Raw genomic sequence first — 10,822 nt, forward strand, 5'->3', positions numbered from 1 at the left:
CATCACATGCTTATTTGATAACCGCGTGTGTTTGATTTTAAGATTCCTTTTCTGGTGAGGTCACATGTATTTTAATCAAAACATCGCACCGAGATCGTTGGAAAAAAGAGCATTATTTCGATGCCCATGACACGAGTTTGAAGCACTTTTGTTGACCATATGCTTTTTTTCATCAAAACATGTCAAAATCGTTTTCTTGTACACATATCGTTAAGAAAAAAAGACCAAGAACATTATTTTGATGTCCTAAACGTGAATTTGAGACATTTTTGACGACCACGTGTATTTTGAGCAAAACGTGAAAATCGTTATTATGCACCAAGATCGTTGGGAAAACGACTAAGAGCAATGCGCAAAAAATTAATTTGATGAATTTCTGTTGACCATATGCATTTTGATAAAAAATGTAAACATCATTCATTGGAAAAAAATACTAAGAAATGATTGTGTCTACCCTTCTGTCCGCCCGGCACTGGAACACGCTTTAAAATCGTTCTATTATTCCAAATTTTATATCCTTCATGAGGTAAAATAAATGATCGTGTAAAAAGCGATGGTATAGTGAGGTACCTTCGGTATTTCGGTGTATTGGTTTATAATTAGGTTCCATACTTAGAACGAAAAATTTTTCCTTGAAAATTTTGAGATCTAAGCATTGAAATCCTCGTGAGTGGAAAATGTCATTTTTTTCTTCTGCCATGATTATATTCAGGCTGGCTGACTCATTTTGTAAACTTCTGACTATAAATTCTCTCTTTACTGGCTTACATCGTCTGTCGAATGTAGTCAATCTTTTGATACAGCGAACTGTATGTGTAGATCTTCGTTTTATTTGTTGAAGGAACTGATCTACAACTTTTGTACGATAATTAATAAACCCAGGTTTTAACTTGGTTATTTTGGCATACCAAGGTAAGCGTTGGGTGTCTTTCTCCAGACATCTTAATTGTAAATTCATGGCGTCTCGCCAAGCAGATATTTTTGTAATGGTGAGAGATACAGTGTATAGCTTAAATGGGGCAAAGTTTCCCCTGAAATGTTTGAAAAATCTTTGAAAATAACTGAGATATCACAGAGAAACTGAAAATGTGAAATTTCGGTTTCATTTTCCCTAGCTTAAACGGTCTGAAGTGGAACTATCCGTTAGCACCTTCTAGGGACATTTTTTTTTCGGAAAATGTTAATGTGTTATCAGCATTTCTATAGCACGCTAGCTGTAGAAGCTACAGAGTATTATTTTCTTATTTCTTATGGCTGCCATATTGGATACTTACATAATCAGATAGAGGATAAAAAAAGGAAAATAATGACGTGCTACACTATACTTGGACATAAATTTACGAGAAAAATTCAAAATCAAATTTTTTACATTCAATTGTCAACAAAACATTCACGGGTAACTAGATCTTGCTGAATCAACATGGATATAATGGCGATGAGTGCAAATGAATTGCTTTTTTTGTCTTCTATCTCATTCCATCAAAATCCAATATGATGTCCATAAAAAAAAGCAAGCAGTGTTATGGAAATTCTGAAAACAGATCCAGATTCTCCGAAACAAAGTAATCATAGAGGGCGCTAACAGGAACCGTCCATTTCCGACCATTGAAAATGGGGAAGTGTAGGGAATGTCAAAACGAAACTTGACATTTTCAGTGTTTCGGTGATATCTCAGTAATTTTCAAATATTCTTCAAAAATTTCAACTGCACTTTTTTAGTCGCAAAAAGGGGCAACTTCGCCTCCATTTAACTTACACCATCTCTCACTGTTCCGGAGATAATGGCGAATCACGAATTGAAACCACCCTGTATATTAATAATACTAATAATAAGGTTCTCAAAATTCGCAAATTCAGGTTCCCCAAATCGAGCATCAGGCCACTCCGAAACGGAGGAAAACGAAAAAATGCTACCTAATATAGCATGTACCTACTCTTTTTAGGGACCATATAAAAAATAAAATTGATGATGATTTCTCCGAAACTTTGTATTGGAAATCTCTCAACGGTGTCTTGTAGAGCTCAAAAAGTGACAATGAGAAAGTGTTTTTGTTTTATTTTTTTGTGTCTGCTCAAATATCATCAGAAAGAAATAAAAACAAAATCCGCAAATTTTGGTTTTTCTGGCACATCTTCCAAATTGTCTGGTTTTCATACAGCATGACAATAGCTGATTCATTGCGCACCTTACCCCTAATTTGACCATCTTCTATGGTTCCCGAAATCCTCATGATAGACATCCTTATCTTGGACACACTGTATAAGAATAAATTCATTTTTAGTATTACTATGTGCTATGAAACATGGAATTTCTACACCCAATTTCCCAATTCAAATGCCATACACGGTGAATAGAGCTGTAGGGTTGTACTACTACGAAGCAATTCTAACGGGACAAATCAACACGATTTCGTTAATTTACTCGATGATTTGAACCTACTACTACTTTAATTAATACTTCTATCGTATGTACACGTGTTCAAATTTTGTCCAAACAAGAACAGCGTTGCAAATATCACCAGACCTACAGCAGAACTTCCTTGAAAGGAAATAACTTATTCAATATGATTTAAATAACATATTATACATACCTAGAGTAGTGATGATTGGCGATGGCGGTATAAGTAAAAAAAAAAGGTCAATGACCAAGATGTCGACGCCTTGGAGGAGAAAAAAAAATACTTCTTACAAGAAGTCAAAATCCAACAGAGGCGGTCCATAATTTGCACTAAATTCTGAAAAGTTTCAGTTACACTTACATTATGAGAGCTTTTATCTTCCTAGGCGTAAAAGGTGAAGGTAATGCTAGAGTTTAATTTTCTAAGCGATGAAGCACTTTCACTGGCGAGTAAGTGAGTAAATATGTTGCTCACTTATGTTTCCTTTTGGAAAAGACACATGATTGTTGTGGTTTAGCTGTAAACATAATTTAAAGATTTACTAACAGATGATACATTTATTTATTTATATAATCTACAATATATATACAATTTGACACTAACATAAATATACATATAAAGCTCCCAATTAACGATTAAATAAACTCTAATTATAAAATACTCAAATCATCAAATAACAAATAAAGCAAAAATCATTCTTCGGACAATCTGTGTCGTGAGGCTGTGAATGGTCTCCACTTAGGAGAAACCGGAAGGCTCTGCATATAATTCCTGGGAACACTTTGACGATCCACTTTAATGGTCTCCTTAGGAACGTCGTGGTCATATATCGATACTGTATAGTAAAAGGATTCGTTGCGCATTAAGCTCAGGAGATGAAAGGCGTCTATGTTGACATGAATTTCTTCCCTGTTGACGTCACAGTTCGCAGCCGAGTGGCATCTTCCCGTGTAAATGAAGGAGCCGTCAGGATCACTTTGATCTTCAATCACCAAGGTAAAGTGATACGTTTCCGCTTCCGTGGGTGGCCCCAAGTACAGCACGCTCCAGTTCATGCATTGTGATTTGATGTCGTAGTGCCACAAACCAAGGAAGTGTTTTCCATACGAGTTAAAGTACAGCATACAGCAATTTCCAGTGATGCTCCTGGGACATCGTAGCGTAGCGATTGACGTTGTGAACGCGTTCGAGGGATGACATCCTGTCGCATGGTTTGCCATATCTTTCCGGTATCCGGTCCATCTGCAATCGTCGTTTGGTTTCAAAGGGCATCGTGTGATGGAGAAGCTGCAGTACGGCTCGTGCTGCTTCATTTCTTCCGTTGAACCTTTAAACGTGCAACCTTCATCCGCATTGGAGCAGGGAAAGACGAAGTTCTTCTGGATACGTTCCATTGCGTAGTTGCGTAACGAACCAATTACATCTCTGCACGTCGGGCACTTGCTAATTTGCAGGTAGCAGCGGTCGCAAAAGCTGTGACCCATCACGCACATGTAAATCGGTGCTGCCATGAGGTTACGACATATCGGGCAGGTGTAGATATCGCAAATTGCCTTTGGCGCGTCCATCTGAAACAACAAAAGTTTATCAAACAAAATTCAAGATAAAATCAAATTCAAAAACTTACCTCAAAGTTCTAGAAGGACCTCCGTTAATCTCAAATCTAGTAATGAGGGATTATGGATTTCCGCCTATCCTTTTATAAGTATTTTCACCAATTAGAGAACCTATTAATTGGTGCTATTAGCACGTAAACGGCTATTAGGATAGATATCCTCGCTTCGGGTGTCATTAATTCGGAATTCATCGTCTAATGCGCTTTCTCCCATTAATTCCGAATTAATCTCGTACCGTCAATAACATGGAACCGTAAGTACAAACTAAAGGGGTTTGACGTGATTTTATTTTCTGATATTTTAAAATGTCACTTGTCAAAATGATGACAGAATTCTAAACTAAGAAGGTTTAATACCATTTTGCCTATCAAATCAAACTTCCCAATTGATCACCGACTTTTGCGATCACTAACAATTTACACTACGTCAATTCTCTTATCTTTGATCTGATTTGTTTGAGTAAAAACTATTTTAAATTTATTGAGTTTTTGGTGACCTTAATTGAGATATAGGTAGCTTCTTTTTCCACTATTGAATTTATCTTTTTTTATTTTATATTTTCTGATTTTGGCTGGAGTAATTTTTCGTTCTATATTAACTTTTTTATTATACCTGAATCACAATCTCCGTTTTAAACACTCAAATGCGTTCGAAAACACACGTGCTTTAAAGTTGCTAAGTAATGATACTTCAAGTATGACTTTTGAAACTGACATCTGGGCGAAATAAAAAATCTTCTTAGGTCGCTTTCTGTAAATGCAGAACATTTCTTTGGCTTGTACCTATCTTTTGGTTGAAGCTTTCACACACGCGCGTAATTTAGGGTATGCTTCCAAATCTGTTCCACTTTTTAATCGCAGCATTGTTTGAAGTTTTGAATGAATGCACCAAAAGATACAAGATTTAAATACCTTTGACATTTCCTTTATATTATGCCAGCATTATCGATGCATTTAAGGCTTTATTCGTAAGTAACTTCCTATTCATCCATGGCAACAACTTTTCATATTCTTTACTGGATTTGGATTTTACACCTACCAACGTTTGTTTAGATTTTACAACAAGCGATGTAATGGACGGTGTATTATCTTTTTCATCGGAAATCGTTTTATTCACAAAGACGATGATTTTTATAAGCAAACATCAAGTGACATTTCCATGGCAATCGTGAAATTTCGAACACCCAGCCCACTTAATTAGACATGTATTCGAGTATAACGTCAATATGATTTCATTGTATTTCCTATTTTTAAATTATACTGCAGGTATAATAAAAAATACTATAAGATACACTGGTATAATTGGTCTTTAAAGCAATTGCAACGTTAAAGGCACTCCGCTTTGCGTCGTGCGGCCATTAAACTCTTGCGCGTCCTTTAAAGACTTGATTATACACTTGCATCTTAATATACTATTTTTCCTCTGTGCATAACTTCCTTTTTGATGTGTAGTGTTTAAATGTTTTTTTCTGTGTCATACAACATAATATTTACAAAATTATAGTTTGGTGTCATAAATGGTTAACTAACTACGAAACGGGAGCGAAGATTGCCAGCTGACAAAGCGGGAATCGACGAAATGATGGTTGAGGGATGAATTTTGAGATTTTTTGGCACATGTTGAAGGCTTTTTCTTGGGGCCACTTTTAAACAATCAAATTTCTACATGCATTTGTACATGTAGAAATACAGTACTTTTCGTGTATTATTAAATCTATAACATGCAATACAATTTACAGCATAATTAACAGAACTTACTTGGATTTGAGGAGGATTACATGTAGACATTTGACACCAAATACTTTGTCAAATATCTATACATGTAGCAATTCATGTAGATTTAATTATATCTAGAAATTTGATCGTCTAAAATGAGCACTCATGTTAAATGTTTAGTTTTGTTGGGTTTCAACGGTTTTTTTGCAATTTGTATAAGTTACAAATAATCAAATGATCAAAATAATCAATTTTTGCAGGTGAAAACAAACACAATGTTTAATACAATCATCAGAAGAGCAAATATTAACCTTTTCAATAGCAAAATAAATTAGTTTGCATCCAAATGTACCTACCAAATTGATTTTAAACTAATTAATAGTTGAATGATATTTGCATATGTTGCGAGATTTCAAATTTATAATCAGTCGAAGTGCCGTTATTATTTGTAATTACCTAGATTTGTGAGAAATTACGTGTCAACAAGTATGAATAATTGTTGACATTAAGAGAACAATTTGAAAATAATGAGGAGGACTTGAGAAAGTTCTAATTACACCAACATCGCTAATTAGCTCTCCTATTGAGAATATTTTCCAGCAGCGATGCGACAAAAGTTCGTGTTTTTTTGTGAAGTTTCGACTTTTTGTAATTAAAATTAAAGTTAACTTGTCTATTGAACATTGTCTATAATAATTTTCCGTTTCAGTACTCCTCTATGATTTCAGCTCTTTTGTTTGCAAAATTAGTATAAGACAATCATTGAATGATTTAAGTGCCAAAGCAAACAGAAATAAAAAGCTACGCTGAATATTGTCGTAATTAACGATATTAAATTTAAACGTAACTAATGAACGAAGCTGGGTAGGAAAATTAAAGAATTTCTCAAACTTTCGGTATAAGTAAAATTCAATTCTAGGTCAATTAATTTACGTAACCCTTCGTAGTTAAAGTCGAATATAGCTGTGGGTTATTGCGTCGGAAGTACTGTGCAATAAAACGTATTAAATTATACAACAGCTTTTGAAAGTTTAGAAGAAATTTGTTTAAAGCACCCGGAACAGCAGCAACTTTTTTTCTTTTACCTTTTCATGCTTTATGTTAAGCTCATCCCTTGCAGATTTAACGTGATTAAAGCAGGGACTCGTTTTTGCATACAGATAAAAAACCGTTATCAATTATAAATCTCGTGTCATTTTCACTAATCTCGTTCGGAAAATCTGCTAACCTAAGCTAACGACTTGTATCCTATAAAAGTGGAAAATTTGCATATTGAATGAGGGGTTTCACAGCTTGGTGCAGATTTCGGAAGTAACTTTATTTATTCTAGAAGTATCAGTTTTACAAATGTATATATCATAATCCCCACTGGCCCTTTTAAGACTCAAACCCGAGCTCAAACCTAATAAAACGAGTATCGTAATAGGTAACTGTGCTGACTTTTCAAAAAATAAAAAAGCCCTCGAGGAATGGGACTTGTTTAAGTTTAAAATTAAACATGTTGCATACTCCTCATTTGTTAAACTGAGGTTGTTAGTTGATAGTTTATTGGGTTCTTTCCACTTTATTTTAAAAATGTGTTTTCTCAAAAAAAATGTCTTGTTTTCAAACTAACTATTAATGAGATGCAAAATTTTGGCGGAGTACAAAATTGTATTTTTTTTTCAATAGGGTATGGTAAGGGGTTGGTAAATGTCATAGAAAAAATAAATCCGTCTTTTTACGTCATGTTTTGTATTAATTTCGAGTCGTAGTAACTATTTCGAACCACCCCAACTGAAGTAACGTACCTAGAGAGAGCTTACAGTTTGTGGCGACCGTAACAGGACTACGTTCGAGCCGTAAATCTGATCTACTAAGAAAAAATAGGAAAATAACTTCAGTATCAAAGAGCCTATTGTGCGTGGGGAGAAGGAAATTTCGTGTAGGTGTTTAAAGTCGAAATACGATGATCTACGTAAACTTGACAATGAGGGTCTACGGTTTGATGATTGAAGACGACGCCAACGGTTCAGAACAGGGCGATGAAGACAGAGATTCTCCTTCGGACATTAGGTTGTAAAATCTTATGGATTTTCTCTATGCAGAAGTCGAAAATTAGCATAGAGTAAATTTAGCTAATGATGGTTTTGGAGCTGATCGTTTTAAAAATTCAAAAATAAAACCAGACGGTAACTAAAGAGCATGTGTAGCAACGGGCACAAAATTCAAAGATTTAATAAATACTGATGTTGTTAAATGTATTTTTTGTTTAGGAACACATGATAACGGACAATGTTTAGGAAGTTGGCATTGGAACAAAAAACACAATGCCACGCAAAAAACTGAGAAAGAAACGTTGGAAACCAAGCGAGCCATATATTTTCAACATGATGGGTGCACGGCACATTTCTAGGTCAATGCGTGACATTATTTGAAGTTCCTCAGTTTTTTTGCGTGGCATTGTGTTTCTTTTGTTTCAAAGTCAACTTGGATGAATATAAATATTGCAATTTAAATTTATGAATGTGCGTATTTTGGCCATATCTCCGCTTAGGAAACGATATCAAAATGCGGTTTTCACTGATATTTTCACTTTTTCGTCTTATTTATTGATATCATATGATTATATCGCTCCATTTAAGATTTTCAAGAAAACCTGCAGTTTATCTGGATGTCAAACCGCGTCCCATACCACTCATCACATTTACTAAAAATACTCTATTCATGTAAAATCTGATTACACCTTGGATTACACGGAGCTTTTTCGAATAAAACCAATTGTGTCAAAATCGGTTAACCTAAACCGAAGTTACATTCAACTCCTTACCGAGATGTTCTCCTTCCTCCAGCCCTCATAGTTTATGAGCTAGAGCAGTAATTTGCTGCATCAAAATGATGCAAAATGCATACAGTTTGCGGTGCATGCATTTTGCATGTTTGTTGGGTATATTTTAGGAAAAAATTCATTGTTCTACTTAACCATGTATTTTACACCCTCTGGCGGCAAACCTACAAACTTGAAAATAATTTCCAGCGATTTCTCTTGACCTCTTTTGTTAACACAATATTTTTCCCCAAGCATTAGCGGTTCCATAGATATGGCCTGTGACCTTTATTAATAGAACACCTTGTACATACACACTTTAGAAGTTTTGGACCATGCTTACCAGTTTTTATAGGCCATGGATGCAAGAGCTAAGAAGTACAAGAATCAGATACCGATAACCAGGGTCCCACCATCGAGGTACTGTTAGGAACAGATGTGGTGATTGTTATACACCGGGAAGCGACACATACTGAAATCTGGACTCGTGGCAAACGAGACTTATGTATGTTGGTTGGATCGTAGAAGGAAAAGTTCCTACTGATAAATCAACGAGCATGATATTCCTTAATTTGTTTGCACAGTCCGCAATCACTGACTCATAGCAATTGGACGTTTTTGGTATGCAAAAGCCGATAGAACAAAAATTCAAAAAAGAATTGATGTTAGCGGCTAAAAAGTTGTTTGTTGAAACAGTCACCCACAAATCGGAGCGTCTGTAGGTCGTTTTCCATATTTTTAGCGCATTTCCACAAAAATAAAAAAAAAATGCGCTATTGTGGCCACTTTGTCCGTCCGTCCGTCCGTCCGTCCGTCCGTCCGCTAATTTTGCGACGCTACTAGTTTTTTATCTTAAGAGCTATTGTTCTACTTTTTTCGCTATTTGGTTCGTTATGGTGTCGAGTCTTGTACCAAGGAAGGAATTTTTTCTGTACCGCTTACAAAAAAATTATTGTAAAAAAAACAAAAAACCGTTTTTTTACATGTTCCATAATTTTACACTTATGCCGTTTATTAACGATCCTAGAGATCGTTTATAATTTTGCATTGCTATCTGTCGCCTGCCGGTTGGTCTCTCCGTCTGTTCCTTTGTCTGTCTGTCCATCTATCTGTCCGGGTGAACGATAACTTTGTTTAGAAATGTTCGATCGCTTTTACATCTCCGTTAGTTATGAACTGAATTGCATGAAATTTAATATGGGCATAGCTTTAGCCATATAATACGCAATGCCAAAAGTGGAATCGAATCGATTCAAAATTCACAGTGCCCTTTTCGCATCTCGACCATTTATAAACCGAATTGCAAACTTTTTACTTATAAAAGTATTTGAATGAAATTTGATACATAGGCACTTGGAATAAAGGAAAATCAACCGCCAATTTCAAAATTTGGTTTTGCGCATGCGCAGTGCCAACTTTTTTATTTATGGAAGAATTTAAACGAAATTTGATACATAGGCACTTGGGATAAAGGAAAATCAAACGCAATTTCAAAATTTGGTTTTGCGCATGCGCAGTGCCAACTTTTTTATTTATGGAAGAATTTAAACGAAATTTGATACATAAGCACTTCGAATAAAGGAAAAATCAAACGCCAATTTCAAAATTTGGTTTTGCGCATGCGCAGTGCCAACTTTTTTATTTATGGAAGAATTTAAACGAAATTTGATACATAGGCACTTGAAATAAAGGAAAATCAAACGCCAATTTCAAAATTTGGTTTTGCGCATGCGCAGTGCCAACTTTTTTATTTATGGAAGAATTTAAACGAAATTTGATACTTAGGCGCTTGGAACAAAGGAAAATCTTAGTTTATTAGTTAGTTATAGTAAATTAGTTTTAAAATTTAGGTTTGCGCATGCGCAGTTCCAAGTTTCTTATTTAGAAAAGCATTGAAATGAAATTCTTCTCATAAACTGAAATTGAAGTAGCACGTCAACAATGGATTGCCCATGTGCAACGCTATCTTTCACATTTGTGGCCGGATTTTTACGATTTTAACAGAAGTTGCATCTTACAAATGGGAAATGAATGCAAGTGGAAATGCGCTTTATGTAAATCGTTTACGATTACTTTTTAACTTGTTTTCATTTGAGGGCATGCAAAGATCCCATCTTTAATTTTTGAAAACACAGTAGTGTATAACATGCAATGGAGAGAATTGTCAAAATAGCACCGAATTATTGCCCAAGGAAGAGGACAGAGAGGATGGCGAAGCGGGCGTGGAAAGAAACGAAGACTAAGAGGAAAAGAAAGACAAGGGTGAAGAAAATTCTTGATTACTTA

At 35.2% G+C, this 10,822-nt stretch overlaps 1 protein-coding gene across 1 annotated transcript; it reads right to left on the bottom strand.

Annotated features, from left to right (window-relative positions):
• Positions 1–3,091: 3,091 nt before the first annotated feature.
• LOC116170223 (E3 ubiquitin-protein ligase SIAH2-like) lies at positions 3,092–5,802 on the bottom strand. Its single transcript, XM_031486454.1, has 3 exons — positions 5,773–5,802; positions 4,027–4,035; positions 3,092–3,967 (listed from the first exon to the last, which is right to left on the bottom strand). Exons 1-3 carry the CDS (start codon positions 5,800–5,802, stop codon positions 3,092–3,094), a joined length of 915 nt encoding a protein of 304 aa, XP_031342314.1.
• Between the last annotated feature and the right edge of the window lie 5,020 nt (positions 5,803–10,822).

The sequence above is a fragment of the Photinus pyralis genome, unplaced genomic scaffold (genome assembly GCF_008802855.1).
Source record: "Photinus pyralis isolate 1611_PpyrPB1 unplaced genomic scaffold, Ppyr1.3 Ppyr1.4_LG5, whole genome shotgun sequence".
Taxonomy (NCBI): domain Eukaryota; kingdom Metazoa; phylum Arthropoda; class Insecta; order Coleoptera; family Lampyridae; genus Photinus; species Photinus pyralis.

What these genes read in the sequence shown, in the direction of transcription:
- LOC116170223 (XM_031486454.1), bottom strand. Translation starts at nt 5,802, where the DNA reads ATGTCTACATGTAATCCTCCTCAAATCCAA.